This window comes from Sphaerodactylus townsendi, linkage group LG07 (assembly GCF_021028975.2).
Source record: "Sphaerodactylus townsendi isolate TG3544 linkage group LG07, MPM_Stown_v2.3, whole genome shotgun sequence".
Lineage (NCBI taxonomy): Eukaryota > Metazoa > Chordata > Lepidosauria > Squamata > Sphaerodactylidae > Sphaerodactylus > Sphaerodactylus townsendi.
Window position 1 is genome coordinate 80,718,651 of NC_059431.1, and position 21,070 is coordinate 80,739,720.

The window sequence follows — 21,070 nt, forward strand, 5'->3', positions numbered from 1 at the left end:
GGGTTTCCTCTATTTAAGTTCCAGATATACATTTTTCTTTCTTTATTATGGCTATGTCAACATGAGAGGTGCACACGCAATTTTTTTTTGTATTTTTCAAGTTCATGTTTAATGGACATGAAATTTTTCAGAAAATCTGAAAAAAAATTGAATCCTCCGATCAGTATGGTTTTTAAAGCTTTTTTAAATATAAAAAAATTGGGTCTGTTAACCCCTGTGGAATCTCTGTGGGACTGGGGTGGGTTTAGGGTATAGCTACATAATTTTCAACTGAGCTTCAAGTGACTCTCCTTATATAAACTCACATGTTTTGTAAAGATTGGGTGACATGGTTCAGTTTTATGATGCTCCAAAGAGATTTCCCCTTTCTATTGTTTCCAATGGAGAAAAATGGGGCTCCATAAAATTGGACCCACTAATCCAATTTTTACCAATCTTGGTAGTTCTTCTATGGAGAATTACCTGAAGCTACCTCATAAAACTGCCTCCCTAGAGCCCCACAAAGATTCTCCTCAGTATAATAGACCTGAAAAGTCTGGAAAAAGCCATTTTTTTATTTTTTAGAAGAAGATTTTTCTTTTTGGCTCCATTGAAATGGTGCCTCTTTTTTCACCAAAAAACGCTGAAATGGCTTATTCTTTTTTTCCTGGTTCGGTATATCTGAATTCACATCCCTAGTTTACATATATACCTGCATACCTTTATTTTATTTTTAGCTGTTCAGATAGAGTTCATTTTTACTAAAAGTAGGCTTTTTTGACATGTTGATGATTGCTTGCATTTTTGATAGCAGATATGAGAACATGAAAAAGTAATGATTTTCAGGTGCTGGTAGTAGCAAAGAATATTGTACAAAGTAGTTAATGTTGAGAAGATACATAGACTAGAGAGAGAGAGGAGAGAGAGAGAGAGAGAGAGAGAGAATGCTTGCTAACTGGAGATGCTTGTAGATGTGATGAAATTATGGTTGGATGTCTTAGGTTTGAGTTTGATCCTGCTGAAGATAACCATTTCATTTGCATTGCCCTCAGTGGTAACAGTTTAAATATAACATTCATTTCCTTTTGGTCCCTATAATTGCATAAAAATTCAAAAATATTAATAAATTTCCTTATTGGTTCAAACACATATTTAAGGTGTATTCCCATAGGTCATTGAACAACAACATGCTTCTCCAATAAGGAGTAGGAGCCCAATAGCATCTATTTAGGAAGAGTCTTGTTTTTTCTGGATGACAGAACTGAAAAGTTTCCCCTGCCCTAGCTGGATAATTTTTTTTGTTACATTTATTCATCTTCACATTTCTCTTTATTGATAAATTTGTTACGATTGGGGATTAGAACAATTTTTTCTTGCTTGTTTTAATTTTAAGCTTTGGAATTGTGGTGTTAGATGTTTGTTTTCTTTATTCTATCCATTTTTTGTTTTTCTTGGATTTCATTTTATATATAACTTCCCACACTCCATCCAAGTGGAATGAAATTTCTTTGTGATTGTACCTGTTATCCAAGGGATGCTCACTGCCAAATTTTAGGTAGTAGGGTAAAAATGACTCTTTTTATGGACAGTTAAAATTCTTACTTGAAGAACAAGGTGAGGCAGATACATGGCAATCAAGAAAGTTAGAGGGTCCCTGGCCTTAAGGTTATCCAGCTGTCCTGAACCAGGGCCAGGTAGAATGTTCTGTCTGATGAGATCCAGGCTGTGTGGGATTTATCACAGTTTTGCAGGGCCTGTAGGACAGAGCTGTTTCGCCCGGCCTTTGGTTGAGGCCATCAACAGTGTTCCATTTCACTGGTCTCCTCTCCCTTTCCCTCCTTCTCCCTCACATTTTTCCCATTTTATGTGGCTACTGAAGTCTTGCCTATTAGTTCCATTCTTAATTTTGAAGTTTTTGGTGCCAGAGTTTTTGTAATTGGTATTTAATGATTGAAATTTGATTTGAACTTCAATGGATCATTGTTGTAAGCTGCCCTGAGCCTAAAAGGGGAAGAGTGGTCTAGAAATCCAATAAATAAATAAATAAATAGCATAATCTTTACAGATTATTCTAACTGTTCATGTGTAAAGCTGGGTGGGTCTATTTTTGAACAATAACAAAGAACACAGATGATGGGAGTTAAACCTAGCCACTCCTGTACTTTGTGCACGAGGATTGTTATTGTATTATGCAAGAATTATGAGTGCAAGAGAGCTCACATTCCTATAGCCCCCACCACTAAGAATAAATAATTGCACTAATAAGCTTGTCTTTATTTTCAGTTAATCTTTGTTGAGCACAACGATCTAAGATCCATTACTTGGCATGTGGAAACCAATAATCAACCAAGTCATGAAAATCAAGCAGTTGTTTATTCTATGCAAACTAAAAAGCTGGGAGCTGGGGAATCTGTTTCCAAAGCCAGGCCACAATGACAACTAGTAAAATTCTTATATACAATTTCTAAGTTTCTCCCCCCGCCCCTGCAGAGTTGACTCTGCTTTCTGCTCCACCCACATTCCACATTCTGGGGCCTCCTGCAAATATCCATCCAAGTCTGCTGTCTTTGGGAGAATTCTACCTCCACTTCATTCATTATTTATGCAGTCCTTGCATGGGCTGTACTTATAACATGATAATGAAACCTTTCACTTAGTTAAAATTACTTAAAATTACTTTCTCTTTTGCTAATTAACAACTAAAATTCTTTCAAGATACTCCCTTCTTCTCTTCCTTTATTTATCTTCTACAAGGCTGTAACTGGTACAATCACCCCCTTATTTTCATCTCTTTCTGTTCCCATCATTTTCATGAAAAACCAATATTGTAAATGGATAGAATTAGTAAATATTTATTAGTTAGTGCAAGATGTATTTGCTTCTGCCCTCTTATTATAGAAACAACTGATAAGATATTATGTTGACAACCTCATTTTAAAAATTTATCTTCTGCACCATCATCACAGAGTGGTATATTAGCATTTTTTGTTCCTGAAACAGGCCTAATCTTTCAAATCTTAGAGGAAAATCCTAAAATAAATGGCAAACGGAATATTTTCCTTTCTTTTTTTGTGTGACTGGCTGTGTCAGCGAACAGAGTGTACTTTTCAAGATTTTGTACCAAAAGAACACTTGTTTTATTGAAGCTTGTACAAATGGATAAGTGATATCAAAGGTTTCTGCAGCATTGCCTACAAGTTGCCAGAAGGTCGGTGTAAAAATATATCACTCCCTGATTCTGCTAAGGAAGAATGGCTATTGTTACTGCATGCTCTAAATCCTTGCCACGTACAAGAAGTGCCTGTCAAATGTTCTTTCCGTGGGTAATATGGGAAGTGTTACAGTCTCTCTGTTACAGCCCCTGTAACAAGAAGTATATCTTTTGTACTTTCTTGGTTACTGTGAAACACCAGCTGGCTATAAATGAAGGAATCTTTAGCCCAACATTCTCTTTGCAGCTTTAGCAATAATTGCATCCGACTCCTAACTTTTATTCTTCAGTAAAAGCTTTGATTCATTAGTTAATTGAGAATTCGTTTCTCAGTGCCAAAATCTTTTAGCCCTGTTTATGATATGTATTTTGAGTGGTCTGCATCAAATACAAAATCCGCAGATCTTCCTGTTCCACACATCAATGTTTAACATACATCTAGCTGAATATTTACCCTTATTTCTCCAGAGGAGAATGAAGATGGCTTGTATAAACTGAATTTCACAGATATTATTATTCATGCATTCTCATTCTGGCATGAAAGACACTTTGTATTTCATACTTTTAAATTTGCTTGCCTGCCTGAAAGGATTATATTTCAAAATATATTTTGAACCAAAATGGTGACAGTACTGTCCAAAAACTAAATTATGTAATTTTTCCAGATTAAAAATGTTGACCTTCAATGGATAATGGCATTTCTTCCAATAGTATTTGTTACAAACCTTTTAATACAGTGTCAGCATTTTAATGTCATTTCACTCCAAGCTACTTAAGAGATTGTTGCACAAATGCATATGTGCTTCTATCAAACATAAATTGTGGGAATCTGAGCCAGAGGGTCACATGGAGATCTTTTATGCTCATGCCAAAACATTTTAGGCTTTTATTGAATGTGTTTTGGCACCCAAAAATGTGGCTTGGCACCCAAAAAAGTGTTATTTAAAAATATCTTATGGGATGGCATTCAAGGCAACTAGAGAAGGTACAGTTGCAGGATAAAACTGTAGAACCCCCTTGATGTCTGGAAATGTTTGACCATATGTACACATGGATTATTGGAATCTAGTCTCTGTAAGAAAAATGTCAGGACTGCGTTTAGTGACACTAAATGGCTGCAGTTCTTAAAAAACATCTTCCTGGTAGTAAGCCCCCTAAAATAAATTGGGATTTATTTGTTTGTAGACATACTCATAATTGTTCCCAAAATGTATAATCTAGGTTCTAGAAACATAGATTTTTTATTAAAAGAAAAAACATAAACTTGAAATAAATATCATTAGAAAGGTAGTCTATTATCACACTAGAATAAAAATTATTTGGTAAGTGTCACCCAGAGCAAAAAGCTCCTGGATATTGTCTGTGTGTGATTGTACAAGTGGCTTCAGTGAATGGTTTGGAATGATTTGCATGATTGTTGTATGCTCACCAGAGTTTAGTGGCAAAAATTTTGGAAGCATAATTTTTGAAAGTAGGAAAAGTAATTCTAGATTGTTTTATAAATGAATAAAACCTAATCCAGAAGGAACACTAAAGACAGGGAGGGGAAATTCAAAATGTACGTAACTGAAAAAAGCAGGGTAGTTTAAAAAAGGCATGGGAGAAATAGAAGACAATGGAATTTAAATCAGCATATTATGATAACAAGTACAAATCACATGAAATGTTGATGCTCTGGCATGTATGTATAGGTACCCATGGAAAATATCATGGCTAATCTGCCCACTACTCATTGCTAAACTAATTTCTCGTGTGAGATCCTCTCTTTGGAACACCAGCATGACAGAATATGTCTGGAATGCTTGCTTAGGTTTCTGATCAGTTATGACAAGGAGACTTTGGAGACTAGTTTTATGAGAAGGCTGTTATCCATGTATTTTAAAAACACATTCAAAAGTTGTGACATGCTTAGAACTGTGCTGAAAACTAACCATTTCAGTGAAGTGAATATTTATTGAAAAACCACTTACAACCCCATTCATGAGCCCCAGAGAGGCTTCCCCCGTGGTATGGAAAGGCTTGAAAAGTCAAAAAGCCTCCCCACTGCTGAGAAGTATCTACTGGCCCCAGTGGACTTATGCTTCCCAAAAGGGCAGCTTAAGTCCAACATATTGGCCACCAGAGGCCAAGAGGGAGCCAACTAACGTCAGCTTCTCCTCTGATCACACCCCCACTGTGCTAGTGCCACTGCCAGGAACCCTGGGGCTCTGGCGCGGCATTCAGCACTGCCTTCCAGTGGTGGTGGTGATGGTTGTGGTGGTGGTGGTGAATGCATACTGGCAAGATCACCCTAGTCAGTCATTTAATCCACTTCTTCCATACGTGATGTGTCATCATCACCTTCAAGTGGGGGCATCTCTTCAGCAACTGCAGGGCTAGTTTCTTTTGTAGCAGTATCATCTTCATAAGTGCCCAGACCAAGTTTGATCATTCGATAAATACAGTTGGCATGTGTCAGAGGATTCTCTAGACTGAAGCTGGAAGAGAGGAGAGCTGTCTTGTACAGTAACATGACCAGGTCCTTCACAGATTTGTCATTCTTGTCTGCTTCTGCCTTTTGCCTCAAAGTCTCAATGATGGAATGATCAGCGTTGATTTCCAGGTGCTTCTTGGCAGCCATGTAGCCCATTGTAGAGTTGTCCCTAAGTGCTTGGGGCTTCATAATCCTCTCCATGTTAGCAGTCCAGCCATATATACTGGTCACAATACAGCATTGTTTAACTAATGGAATTTAATTATGCTGTGCTTGCGATGCAAAATAACAGACCCAGGTCTGGGAGTGAAACATTCTTTCAAGCTTGACTCCTCGGGTCTTCATGGTCACCGGACTATGGTGCCGCATTTAAATTAATGAAACTGATTAAATTATTGCTATGTCATCTTGACTAAGGGGAAGTTTATGACTACAGTTAAATCCTACCTTGCTATCTTACGCTTACGCTTAGGCATGGATTTGATTGGACAATGCCCATAAAGTTTTAGATTTTCAGCCTAGCTATTGAGCTCCTTGGTACTTAACCCATTATTTTGACTTTGAGAAGTGTGCTCTTGGTGCCTTCCAACATGACTCCTTGACAACTTGGGAATCTGTAACCTAAGGGCTAGAAATACTTATTGATGCTCTGAATAGAGTGCCCTTTGGAAGCTGAAGAATTACGGCTGGAATTGCAACATCTTGAATTCTGTTTCTTGAATTTTGAATCTTGTCTTTTGAACCAATGCTATTTTACAATGTAGTGCAGCAATCCCCAGCTTTTTCAGCGGTACCCTACAGTGATGTGAGCACCTCCCAGGGGTACCGCTAAAATACTACTGGCCCCCTCCCTTTCCTCTCTGCTCCCACCTCTCCTCCACCCCTTGGCTTGGACCAGCCCCGCCAGGTTGCTCCTTCAGCTGGCAGAGGAGGGTGGCCTGCAGCAGGCCCCTGGCCCAGCCTCTGCCAGCTGAAGGAGCAGTCTGTCATGGGCTGCCCCTCAGTGGGGGAGGGTGGTGGTGGTCCCGGTCAGCCTGGCAGGACCAGACCAAGGGGTGGCCCATGGCAGGCTCCCATCCCAGCCTCTGATGGGAGTGCTGGGGGGTGGGGGGCACTGGGTGGGGGCACACTGGGTGCCATTTCCCCTGGTACGCCTCTGCCCCTGCCCCAAGCCTCATCTTGCCACCCAGCCCCACCAGAACCCTCACCTTTCCACCCTCCCCCACCTCAAGCCTCTCTGTTCCATCCTCCCTCACCTATACCCACACCTTTTAATCCTTCCCCACCTCAAGCCTCTCTGTTCCACCCTCTCTCAATCTGCCACTCCAAGCCTTCTTTTTCAACCCTCCTGCCATCCCCAGTCCCTCCTCCCCACCCTCCCCTATCCTCACTTTCCAACTTACCTCAAGTCACACCTCTCCGATCTCCAAGCCACAGACCTGGAACAAGGAAAACTCAAATTTTGCCCCGGGCTCCATTTCCCCTAGATATACCTCTGGGGGTGGCAAGCAGGCGCTCTGGGAGGGGAAGGGGTGGGAGTGGTAGGGGTGTATCACCCACAAGTACCCTGATATGAAGAGCAAGGTCAAGGGTACTGTGACATCGAAAAGGTTGGGAAATGCTGGTGTAGTGAGTCCTTCCTGGTGTAGGTTTTATTATTTTAATCCTCACTGTTTTGTTCTCTTGATAATAAGTTTTAATAAATTCCTTTAATTATATTTTGTGGTGGTGTGAATCTAGGCACTTGTGGCTACATCTACCAGGTTAATTTGTTTTGTAAAACTCACTCAGCAGATTGTCTACCTTGCAAGGGGGACTTTCTTAAATGTAATCCCAGGAAGATTGGAAGCTTGCCCCTTGGTTTTTGGCTGTTTGAATAGAGGAAGGAACTTGTGGCAGCTACCAAAGCTGGGGTTTATGGATTAATACTTCAGGGCTCTGTAACCATGCCCCTTAATGTAAGATGCCCTTGGCTGAGGATATCTCCACAGCCAACATTACACAGAAGAATAGATTACATGAACTAGTTAGTACGTTCCCTCACCCACTTTAAGTAGGTGGGTGATTAGTGATTTTAGTTAGAAGTAGCAACTGCTGCTGCTGCTCACCTATTCCTTCTCAATGGGCAATAATGGTGGCTGCTATTCCTCTTTGCATTCTTTACATCTTATATGTGAGCTATTACTACAGGAGGAAAAGAGGAAGTCCACTGCATGGCATCTTATGTGCCTCTCCCCTCCTGCAATGAGCCCTAGTAAATTTCAAAGTAAATGTGATAGTTGAGTAAATGGTGTGTGGAGTACTTTGATGGTTGAATTTGGATTTTCCTGTTGCATATACATCTGTTTTAACATATCAATTTCCTTTAATTCTCAGTGTACCTGTAGGAAAGACATGGTAACAATATCAATGGATGTTTTTGTGAAGAAATTCCAGCCTGACAGATACCATCTGTGGAAACAAGGAAAAGATTTATACACCATTGATCATACAAAACCCACCCCTGAAATGACACCTGAGATAAAGGCCTGGTTGCAGAGAAGAAGGAAAACGAAGAGATCATCCAGGTGGTAATGAATGTTTTGTGCCCGATTTAGTTTAAATGAAATATGCTGTGATTTCCATTCTTTTTTATGCTTTACAGGTATACTCCCACCTCTCTTCCATCCATTTTATTTGAGTTGTTCATTTATTTTAGTCACAGTTAATTCGTGTCTCCTTAAAACCTAGCACTGAGCTTGAGGGCAAGAGAGTCATATTTCGTAATGATAATACTAATTGAAGAAATGTATTCATTTTTAAAAGTTTAATGAGAATGTATTACTGCAGCTTATATATGTGGAGCTCTGAGCATTAATATTATATTTGTTCTTTTTCTTTATTTTCTTTATTTTTTTACTGAATCATGGTTTGGTTCTGAGCTCAAAAAGACATCATTGGGGACAGTTGGGAAAAAAGCTAATTTGTGAATATTGCAAGAAAAAACTTTCAAATGCTGCAAAATCTTTACTTGTTTATGTAGTCTTGAGAATTCTGTAGCCTCTGGCCAGAGTCCTGCACAGAGTCAGATACCTAGTTGGCAGAATGTTGAAATGTTCCTGCCAGTACCTGGATATTTACGTGGATTTGAATTGTCTCACTGAAAACCTAATGCTAATTGTCAATGCAGATTTTTGCAGTTAGTAATCCAAAATATTGTTTTGTTTTTTATGTATTTTGGCTTTTTCACAATTGGGCAAATTCTGGAATCTTTTTTGTGTCTTATGAGACTCTTTCAATCAATTCTAAATTAATCTGATTCATTCACATTAAACTTAGAGGCCAGGGATGACAAACTCTCCTGCCCCGCCCCTTGCTCCCCCCCACCGGATGGGCTCCCAGCCAGCAGTTCCTTCTGCCCTTTCCTCCAGGCAGAGGCGTAGCTAGGGAAAATGGAGCCCGGTGCAAAATCAGAGTTTTGCGCCCCCCCCCATGGGTGGCCGCTGTGATACTGGAATCCACCCCCAAACAACATCAGTTTCAATGGTGTTTAAACTAGGGAGCCCAGATTCTCCCTTTAAATCCATGCCGAAGGGGGTGAATTTAAAAGGGGAATCTGGGGAAATTAGGGGGTTCCTGCTGTCAGGGGTGCAATGGTTAAGCTAGCAGCACCAAACTGTCAGGGTATCTTTAGATCTGATAGCACTGACCCTTGTAGTGTGTATGTAAAGTTTGGATTTTTTGCCCCTATGTGCATCACTTTGCATTTTGCTACATTGAACTGCATTTGCCATTTCTTAGCCCACTCACCTATTTTATAAAGGTCCGCTTGGAGCTCTTCGCAATCCTTTGTGGTTCTCACCACCCTACATAATTTGGTATCATCTGCAAAGTTGGCCACCACGCTACCCACCCCTACTTCCAGGTCATTTATGAATAAGTTAAAGAGCACTGGTCCCAAAACAGATCCTTGGGGGACACCACTCCCTACATCTCTCCATTGTGAGAACTTCCCATTTATACCCACCCTTTGTTTCCTGTTCCTCAACTAGTTTTTAATCCATAGGAGGACTTCCCCTCTTATTCCTTCATTGCTGAGTTTTGGTGAGGAACTTTGTCAAAAGCCTTTTGGAAATCCAAGTAGACAATGTCCACTCGTTCCCCCTTGTAAGACAAGACTTGCCTCTGCAAAAGCCATGCTGACTCTTCCTCAGCAGGTCTTGTTTTTCTACATGTTTAATAATTTTATCTTTAATGATAGATTCTACTAATTTACCAGGAACAGATGTCAAACTGACTGGCCTGTAATTTCCTGGGTTCCCCCTAGACCCTTTCTTAAAGATTGGTGTGACACTGGCCATCTTCCAGTCTTCCGGGATGGAGGCAGATTTCAGGGATAAGTTGCATATTAAAGTGAGAAGATCAGCAATTTCATGCTTGAGCTCTTTAAGAACTCTTGGATGAATGCAATCTGGGCCAGGGGATTTGGTAGCATTTAGTTTATCAATGGCTGCCAGAACTTCTTCCTTGTCTACCACTATCTTCACTAGTTCCTCGGATTCACCTTTTAAGAAGCTTGGTTCAGGTGCAGGAATGTTCCTCACCTCCTCTTGGGTGAAGACAGATGCAAAGAATTCATTCAGCTTCTCTGCAATCTCCCGAGAACCCCCCCTTACCTACGTCTTGATACTAGATATTTTCTGAATCATATTTTTGAATAGCCATACTCTTAAACTATTATTAATTTATCACTATAAACCATTTCACTATATTGGCTGTCCTCCAAGAAAAAAAGTGCCTTTTCTATTTTCTGTTTGTCCTACTATTGTAGACATAGAGTCTTGATATACATTTTTTTTACTATGTAGAGACTTTAATATTCTTGTATAATGTATTCTGTGAGCATTTCTTCACAATGAACAGTGTATTTAAAGCTCTTTTGTGTGGGTTGTGCCCACAATTCCAAAAGTGACTGCAGGCTTTAAAAGGTTGGCTCCTCTGTTCTATGCCATTATGTGGCATGGAGGTCATTCTCCAGGCTCCACCACCAACATCTCCAGGAATGCTTCAGCTCTTAGTTGGCAGCTTTAGTTAAAACCTGAGTTAAGAGTAACCTTCATGCATAGATAACCCGGGATGTATCTATTGAAAATGGAGCCCAGGGCAAGAACTGAAATTTAGCCCGCCCCCTCCAAGTGCCTCACTTAACAGTTCTCAAATCAACACTTTAGAGAGGAAGCAAGCTTCTCCCCACTCCAGTCACTGAACCTTCAGGGACTTCAGAAGGTTTGCTGGAGAAAGGCAGCACACAAGACTAACTGACAAACAAAAAAATGACCTAATAAATAAGTGACCAAATAAATAAATGATCAAATAAACAAATGCGTTTTGCCCACATCTGTGGTTGGCATCATGGATTGTCATGCCCCCCTCCCCCTCCAGCCCATTCAACTTTCTTTGACAGAAACTCACCTGACTTGTGAAAGTGCAGCAACTACTCCTGAGCAGAACTGCAGAGAAGAGAATAGGCCAGTTTTGCAGGTGGTCCCATTAATATAGGAACTTGATTCTTGTGGGTAATTTTATCGTACAATGTGTCTGCATCCATGGTTCCCCCTCAATTTGCATAGGCAGAGATTTGCTGGTGCAGATGACAACAGGTGTGCACTGAGCAAGACTTCTCCCAGCACTTTTCAGTTCTGTGTATATTTGACCCATCTCCCTCTAAGCCAGGGGTCTGCAACCTGCGGCTCCAGAGCCGCATGCGGCTCTTTCGTCCTTGTACTGCGGCTCCGCATGGCTTGGGTCCTCTCAGTCTCCTTTGGGGTTGCCCTAAGGGTTAATGGGAAAGAGTTCCTGTTCCTAGAGAGGCACAGCCCTAGACAGCTATCCCATTTCCTGCTTTCCTGCCCCAGCTGCCTGATTGGCTGATGATGGTGATGTAGCACTTCATGGATTTCATAACACACTATAATTGTTTCTACAAAGTGTAAAGGTAATATATATAGTGTTATCTTCATTTTAATTGTAAAAAAGTATTTGCGGCTCCAAGTGTTTTCTTTTCTGTGGAAAATGGGTCCAAATGGCTCTTTGGGTGTTAAAGGTTGCCGACCCCTGCTCTAAGCCAACCACCTCTACCAGTTGATCACTTAGATATCATGTTCCACCTCTTAGAACAAGCTGAGCTATGGGTGAGGGAGGGTGGGTAGGGATTGGAGAAAGTGACAAGTGAATTTCTAGGGGTGCGGAAGTGGGAAGGAGTGGCTAGGAGTGGAAGGGAAGGGGTGGCTAGGGGTTGGAGAGGGTGTCAAGGGGTAGATAGGGGTGGAGGTTCCTAAAACATTTTTCAGGCACCAGAAAAGGTGTCACCTTGTGCCATGGCTCCCACAGATACTGTGTTGGGGACCCCTGCTATATTGCCATCTGAAGAGGCTTTTGGAGTGACTCAGTCATTGGCACTGAAGTCCTTTCGTGTTTTTCCTTTGTAAATTGTATATCTGGAAAATGGACAGCTTTGCAAAAACTAAGCAGAGAATACTGAATTAAGTTTTATGGTACAAACTATTGTGGATTTTTCCGTTTTGGTGTACTTCTTGCTTCCTGATTTATTTTTTTAAAGACTGTAGTTAGGGATCTTCTTTAAACAAATGTATAGCATTTAATTTTCTGTCCAAATATGTCTATGCCATTTTCAACTTGAGAACTTTCATTTTTAATATATGTGTCACATAACTGTTCAGTGATGCTCTTACGTTGCCATCGAGCTTGGCATCTTTATTATACAACTGCCATTTGCACTTGGCTGAGAAATTATTTCCTTGTCAGTACAACCCTTATTTATCTGAATAGCCAATTTAAAAGTTAAAATTAAAAATGAAGACATTATAGTAATTAAGTTGAAAGTTTTATCAGATGGATACATGCACTGCATTTATTCACTGTGCTAAACTGGTGGATGCATTTCCATGCTATTTAATTAGTAGAGTTGGCATGAGTGCAACCACAGCAGGAGATGTGCATCCCCCAAATGAAGATAAAATATTTGTTCAGTTTCACCTCTGCTGTAATGTGTCAAGGAAAAATATGATGATTTTGGTTCTGGGAATAATATACCTTCCCAGTAGAAATACTGAAATACCAACTCGAGGAAATTAGTAAGGTGATAATGTTTCTGTACTGGGTTGCATGGTGTGCTGGTACTGTCTTGGTAATGAAGCACTTTTACCAGGATGGTAATTGCATTACACCAGCAGCAAGAACCAGTCTTTGGTTTGCATAAAACAAGGACACAAACTCATTGAATATAGATTCCTTGCATTTGGTGTAGTCTAATCAGGGGACGACAAATGGTGCTGACAGCCTGGTTACTGATAGCAGAAACCTCAAGCTGCCAGTTGGTGATGACCACGGAAGAAATAACAGGTTAAAACAGGAAGCAGTGCAGCCATTGTCAGCAACCTTGGCAGCATATGACTGTTGAAACTTCTTAAGCTTTTTTTCAGCCAGCTCCTTTGCTGGCAGAGAAAGGTAAGGGGGAGGAGCCATGGGGGTACGGACGGGGCTGCGGGGGCCATATTGCCCCAGGCACCATTTTCTCACCCTATGCCTCTGTAGCCATCTTGAGTGCCTTTGTGGTGTACAAGTAGTTTATAAAGGATTTAAATAAACAGTAGGATCGGTAAGAATATTACTATCTATATTATGAATTGGATATGTATTATGATTTACTGTAATTCAGATCTTGGTTGCTATTGTGAAAGCTGTATTAACAGCTGTTGAAAATAACAGCTTTTCTGGGATAAATGAGACTGCAGAACAATAATCAGTCAAAATATCTTATATGTTTAGGAATTTGGGCAGCATTATTAACATTTAACAAAAACGGGAATTTGCATTAATGTACAAGTTAGTTTTTTGTCATATTCTAAAGAATGCTTCATTAGATTACTAACTTTCAACATTGATTCAACAAATTATTTTAAGTTTTTAAATTTAATAACTAACTTTAAAGAACTATACTAGCAGATTAAGGGATTAAATTTAATCAGTTGATAATCTGTTGTTTAATAAATTGTAAACACTATCTCAGCACAAAAAGATGAAGTAAAGTTTTTAAAAGCTTCTTTAAGCAGGTGAAAGGGACATTTATATTGGAATATATTTTATCTTATCCTAGCCAGACATTCAGTTCTGACAGCAATATCTTTTATAACAGCTTCCAACATACCAAAACACGATCAAAAAAGCTTAAAACTCCAGAGGACAAGAAGGCATCATCCGTACTGGTTGGTACAGAAATCACAGCCATGGAAGCAGCTACGGATAGCTTCAAGGTCAATGAAAAGCCATCAGAAAAAATAAAGCTGGTAAACACAGAAGTTCCATCTGGGGTAGAACAAGACACAAGAAGGATGCAGATGGATCAGAATTTACTGGATAGTGAAAAGGTATCAGGTGAGATAAGCGATATTGTTTCCCATAGATTTCATAAGTAGCTGGTGCTGTGTGATCCTATAAATCTGTAAGTGGGAATCTACACCATGAGTTGATCCATGTGACCAGACAGTGTCTCTTATATTACGTGGTGGTGTTATACATCCATAAGGTCATTAAATGTAAAGAAATTTGAGCCCTGACCATCTGTCTCCTCAGGATTAAACATCAATAATGCTGTAACATTATTGTAATATAGGTGTAGTGGTGCAGGTCTCACTATTGACCAGCTTTACTTCTGGATTTAGACTTTTATCCCATGTTTTGCTGAAGGTTTGGGTTGAAGCAGATATTTCAAAATCTTTTGACCTACAGAGCACTTTTCAGGAGAGAAATTCATCCCAGAGCACTATTGTCATGCTCATGCCAAAGGCACATTATCTGCATTCTTGGCTGTTTTTATCTAACTGTATTTTTCAAGTTGTTAGTCTTTTATCATATATGCAACAAAAGCATGAATTATTTTTCAAATTCTGAATAACTTCAATTTTTAACTAAAATTTAATTTTTCCCATTGAAAGTTGTTAAAAATGGGAACTTTGTAGTTTTCTCAAGACATCACAAATTCACAATTTTGAGACCTTCTCATGTCCCAGTCTGTTTGTAGAGCACTTGGAGATGCTTTGTGGAGCTCTGCTGAATTGAAGGAAGTAACCTTAGGCTGGAGGAAGGCTTCAAACTTTACTTAGTGGAGTGGTATCATATGGTTATGATCCATCCCATTAAACATTGGCTCTAAAGTATGATTTCATGTATATACTACAGTGGTTCAAGTCAGGAAAAGGAAATGATGTATGTGTGTGTTTCTGGGGAGAAGTAAACCAAATTGTAGAGAAACAAATGCTTCCTGTCTCAGGGACGCACAAGTTAAAAAAGAGAGAAAATAGTTAAGTACTTGATTAGATTGAGTTTAGTCATGTTGTGTAAGTTTAGTCAAGTCGTGCTTTCAGAACGCACAAAGGACTAGTGGGCCAGAGAAGCAAAAAGTGGACATCATTCAGTTGTGGACTGTGAGCATGAAAGAGCTCTGGAAAAGGATTTTGCTGTTCCAATGGAGAGGGAGGGGGAATGAGGAAGAACAGGATTTCAAAGGCTCTGCTTGCCTCATACAGAGTGGGGGCTAGCGACTCTCACTCACCATGAGGCAAGGGCCTGTGGTGGTATATCCTACCTGCCCACCTTGCACAAAGCTAGGGCTACCAGCTTGTGGCAGCAGTGGTTCACACTTACTTTAGGTGGGTCTGCCCCCAGGGCCAGGATGGTGGTCCACCCAGCCTTTTCCTCATGGACTAAATACTAGAAATTAATCAGATCTCTCTCCAGCATGGTGTAGCGGTAGACTCTAATCTGGAGAACTGGGTTTGATTCCACCATTCTCCCCATGAGTGGAATCAACAACAACCCGGCTTTGATTCCACCATTGTCCCCATGAGTGGAATCATCAAAAACAACAACAACCCATAAAAGCTCCAACATTAAAACATACTAAATTTCATTAAAACAGCGGTAATATCATAATGGACTACAATCTGGTGAACTAGGTTTGTTTTCTCACATATGAAGCCTGCTGGGTGACCTTGGGGTAGTCACTGTTCTCTCACAACTCTTCATCTCCACTTACCCTACATGGTATCTGTTGTTGGGAGAGGCAGGGAAGGAGTTTATAAGTCGCTCTGAGACTCCTTTCGGTTGAGAAAAGCAGCGTATAAATCCAAACTCTTCTTTTCTTCACTATTTCCACGTAATATCAATGTTGGTCATTCATTTTCCAACAAACCATGGAGTAGCTTGCAAATTACATAGGCCAACTAATGTATGCTTAATTTAGGGCCATAACTGACATAATTATTAAAAGGATTACATGAGGATTATTTACCTATGCAGATTTTTAGAATGAAATTCATTAAAAGGAGAAGCCTCAGGTAAGGCTCTTGGGTAGTTTAACAGAAGTACTCAAATAATTGTTTTTAAAACTTGGTGTTTTTCCCGTGAAATCACAACTAACCTATGGTGATTTCATAAGGTTGTTAAAGCAAGAGGTGTTCAGATGTGGTTTGCCATTGCCTTCCTTTGCCCCTGGTATTGCTTGGAAGTCCCCTATCCAAATACTTGTCATGTTGAGGCTGACATTGTGTGAATGGCCCAAGGTCACCCAGCAAGTTTCCATGGCTGAGGAGGGATTTAAACTTGGGTTTCCCAGAACCTAGTCTGATACTTTTACACCACCCTGGCTCAGAAACCTTGCCTGTGAGCTCTAATGTTTGAAAAAAGTTCCTCATTTAGAACCAGAAAATCAATTCACCATATCGAGTGTATTTTATTCATTCTGGAGGTTTGTGTGAAAATTCCGTTGATCTGATGGCTTTGATGAATTTGAACTCTAAATAATTTGTCATGCTGTAGTTAGCAAAGTTGTTGTTTTTAATTTCATGATTTTATCATTGGCTGTCAACTTTTGTTTTTAACCAATCCAAATTTTGTCTTGTTAGAGCACAACTCCTACAGTTCATATCCTCACCATAATCCTGTAATGGAGAAAATACAAACTGAAGATGAGGAGAAAGAAAACTCTGCCTTTGTCCAGCCCTGTCCTGAGGAATCTGCATTGACCTTGCTTTCGTTTGCTAGCTGTAATAAGGAAAGAGATTTAAAATCTTCAGCTTCGTCAAGGCAGGCTGTAAAGTATGCTTCTTCTGAAGCTGAGAGTTTGGAGATAGAAGAAACTAGCAGTGTGTCTACAGAAGATGAAATCAGTGATGTCGAAAGCAGTGAGGGTGGCCTGGAACCTGGAGAAATAACACTAGTAAGAGAAGGGTTTGGGGAGGAGAGAATGAAAATATTCTGAGCAAGTCCATTATTTTTGACCCCCCCCCCCCCAACAAACAAACAAAACCCTTCAGAAGTATATGAATTGATCTTGGAGTTGTTAAATATCTGGTATGGCATTAGATACTTTTTTGTTTTATTCTTGTATCTAAATATTTTCATCCTCTATCTGAACACTTTTGTATGAAACATACTCCACACTTCCTCTCACCCAAGCCTCAGAACAACTATGAGGTGAACTATTTGTTTTCAGGTAAGTCTGAGAGGAAATCTTTGACCTGTTTGCAGTGTACATATCAATCCCCATTATTTGGTTGGTTGGGAGAGGATTCTCTATAGCAAGCTAGAAGAAATTTAACTCCCTCCAAATATTAATTAGATGCCATTTTTCCAGTGCCTTTGAGCATTTAGTATAATTAGACGTTATTTTTGTGGTCCTTCCAGTACCCTGTGAACTAAACCAATATTATTTATCTTTCTGGTGTGGGTGGGTGGCTGAAGCTGAGAGAACAGGCAGGCCTGAGGACAGCTGCCATGCTGCATAGATGTGCTGTTCATATCATCACATCGACAAAAGCCATCTAATCCTGATTTTTTTCCCATTGAACTTGTAAATATTCATGTGACTGAGACTCCAGGAAATAATAACATAGCTGCATCCACTAAGTTGGGAGGCTCGATTTGCTCCTGGCACCCGCAGCGCACAACCCATTTTGGATACCAGATGTTCCTAGGAGAGTGGAAATATACGTTTGAGCTAAGAATAAAACAGCACTTGCCCTTTTACAGACATAAATAGCAAACTCATCATTGTTTTACAGAGAGGGGAGATTTAACAGTCCCAAAGCCAATCCTTCTGCTTTAATATAAAGTGCTAATAAACATCTTCTCAATGGTGAGATGGTATATTGCAGCTTATGTTTAATTCATTGACTTGGGTACTTTTTAGCTATTCCTAAGTGGGTTTTCAAATACTTCCCAATATGTTTGCATGCTGTGCCTGTCTTGTAGTAGCACAAAAGCATTTATAGGAATGTTGTTGAAGAAACTAGCCCTTTGCCATTCTGCACAGCAATCTTGTGTTGTTTAATGAATCCATCCTATTTTTTAATCATGAAAACAGCTGCGTAGCATTAGGCCAATGATCCTTCTAGGTCAATGTCTGTTTCCTTCACTAGCTAAATCTAGCAGTGTCAGGAAGTGATACAGCTCAAGGGTACTAATAGAGTATTCCATTTCATATTGCTCACTGCCAATCTCATGAGTTCCAAGTTTATAAGCATCTTAACAGTTGGCATAGTAGACTGGAACAATTACCCAATATTCACTGATGGTTTATCACCTTCAGTAATAAGGAGAGTTTGGACATTCATACCAAATCCTAGTAATTTGACTACTTGATGAGAAATTTGCTACTATTAAGGAAATCTCAGCATGTATTAAATGAAGAAAATTGACTCAGTCCTCAACATTTGAGAAGATAATCTTGAAAAGCATAACTGGAAAAATCATTGGCCATTTACATGTTTGCATTCTGTCTCACAGCCAGCTCACCTTTCCTTCATTGTAGACTGTATGCATTGTTTTTGCCTTTTCCAAAGCCACCATGGGGCAGAGCAAAGAAGCTGCGTGGTTTTCAAATGCTGGCAAAACATTAATTTTCCTGTTGTTTGCTTTTCCCCATGAAGCAAAACAGCTAAGCAGGAAGCATATTTTTTATCCTGTTTTGTTGCCCCTTCCTGCCTGCCCTAGCTCACCTAAGAGCAGTTTTTCCTGCTCTTCTGGTCACCATTTCTGAACAGTCAGAAGGGCTTGTGTGTGTGTGTGTGTATGTGTGTTTTTAAATGTTGCAGGTCTACCATTGCAGCAAGGGAATGGTCTATTGTTCTATCGGATGCCAGGAAAAAATAAAGTGAGGAGGTAGCCTCCCCCAATGGCCTCTTCTGGCCACCATTTCCAAACAAACAGAAGACTGTGTGTGTGTGTGTGTGTGTGTGTGTGTGTGTGTGTGTGTGTGTGTGTGTGTGTGTTTTAAACAGTCCATGTCTAACATTGCAGCAAGGGAATGGTCCATTGAATGTCAGGAAAAAAGAAATGGGGCAGGGAACCTCCCCAAATGGAGTTTGCAGGAAACTTCCTTTTAGACTCCATTTTTGGAGGCTCTCCCTCCCCCTTTCTGTGTGATTCAGTTTGGTCCTGCTAGGAGGAGCTCATGGTTTCAGTTTTTAGTTCGTCTTAGTTAACGCTGATGGTTGTAAGAGGTGCCTTCCTTGCAGTTTTTTTTCCCTTGAAGGATGGACATTCTTTGATTCAGGGTTTACTTCTCAGGCTACCAACTGCCTATCCCTCTCATACAGGCTTAATAGGATGTTATTTACCACCATGCCAAGAAGAGCTTCAGTTGCCCATTTCCACACAGGGTGTTTTTCTTTAGGCCTCTTGGAAATTTTATTCACTTAGTTTGCATCGTTAGGAGAGGGCAATGGCAGAGTAACATCATTACACAGGTCTCTAGAAGGGTTTTCAGCACTTTCAGGCACAACGTTTGAGGACTGTTGCTATATACAGTTTTCTCACATTCCATCAGTTGTCAAGGCCATTTCAGGAGCTGCTTATCCTTGTAAAATCTCACATTGCCTAGCTTTTTACTAAAGTATGCTCTGTGGAGAAAATGGCCATAAAACCATTCCCTAAGAATTGTGAATTATTTTAACAGCCACAAAAGGGATTCTCTTCTGTTACTCATTCTTTGAAAGGGATGGGAAGTGCAGAAGCACCAGACAGAGGGAAAGGAACAGCAGGATTCCCACTTAAATTGTTCATCTTCTGGCTGCCTGATAGCAGCCATGCTAAGCAAAGCTCCACAGAATCTTTCTTAAGAGAAGTAATTCCCAAATGAAATTTGGATCCCTGATGGTTCTGTGACAAAACCAAACTCTGAGATTCTCAGCCATGCTGATCAGAAATGTCCTTTACTTCAGAATCCCCGTACAGCTGCTATTTCTGTCTTTTTCTCCTGAGTACCACCTGGCTGTGTTAGCTTGGCAGGATTTTGTCATGAAGATATGTTCTGTTTGCTGACAATAATGTCATGTTCATTGCGCTTTGTTTTGACCATCTTTTCATTCTAGTTAGTTTTGTTTCAAAAATATTTATCTTTTTAATGACATGTATGTGCATTCCTTATGAGAGTAATTTTATGCATATACCATGCCCTCCACCCCCCCCCATCTTTTAAGCACATATTTGGCTTATCTCAACAAAATCTGTGCCATGAACCTGTATGCAGAGGTGGGATCCAACCAGTTCTCACCACTTCTCTAGAAGTGGTTACTAATTTTTTCTGAGTGCCGAGAAGGGGTTACTAAAGCAACCTCCCTGCCCAATAGGGCCTGGAGGTGCGTGTGTGCGGCGGCGCCACTGTTTGAATCCCACCACCATCGGAACCTGTTATTAAAATTTTTGGATCCCACCACTGCCTGTATGCCAGCTTTATTGATTATACCAGTCTGTCCTCACTGCCCCTTCCCTTAGGGAATTTTGGATGAGAGCTGCCTGTTTAAGAGCATTACAGGGGGTGGGCTGATTCCCTGAAATGGGCTACCAGTAGAAGTGAGGACCATCTCCTCCCTCATGGTTTTCAGAAGAACTTGTAAAGAGTTTTATTTCAATGAGCTCTCTGCTTTATCTTGGGGAGTTTTATGGCCTTGGTATGGTTACAGTGTATTGGTGGGCTTTTTAATGGAGATGTTTAAATAGCCGTTTGGCTTTTAATGCGATTTAAGATTTAAATTAAAGCAATATGCAAGGAATGGGTTTTTGACTCTCATTGAGAAAGACCCTTATATGGACCCTTATATGGAGTCATTGTAGGTTATTGTTAAGAATAGGCTTCAGTGGTTAGGATTTGATGAGAAAGATTTGAAATTCTTAGAACTGAATTTGGATAGGAGAAGTACCTTATGGAGGTTATGGTGTGTATGCTCACCAGCGTTATTTGGAATTCCCATCTTTTATGCTATCCTGAGCATCTTACAAGACATAACAGTCCCTCATTATAGAAGAGTATTTATGCTCACTTGGTTATATTCTTTTCTATCAGCCATACT

General features: G+C 40.1%; 1 protein-coding gene across 4 annotated transcripts in view; it reads left to right on the forward strand.

Moving 5' to 3' along the window:
• The window catches only part of KDM4C (lysine demethylase 4C), a 254,602-nt gene that overhangs the window by 109,932 nt on the left and 123,600 nt on the right, over positions 1–21,070 (forward strand). For all 4 annotated transcript variants that reach the window (XM_048503432.1, XM_048503429.1, XM_048503430.1 and 1 more), the window contains 3 exons: positions 8,040–8,230; positions 13,858–14,096; positions 16,625–16,938. In XM_048503432.1, the coding sequence (XP_048359389.1) occupies positions 8,040–8,230; positions 13,858–14,096; positions 16,625–16,938 (744 nt within the window). The remainder of the gene's footprint in view (positions 1–8,039; positions 8,231–13,857; positions 14,097–16,624; positions 16,939–21,070) is intronic.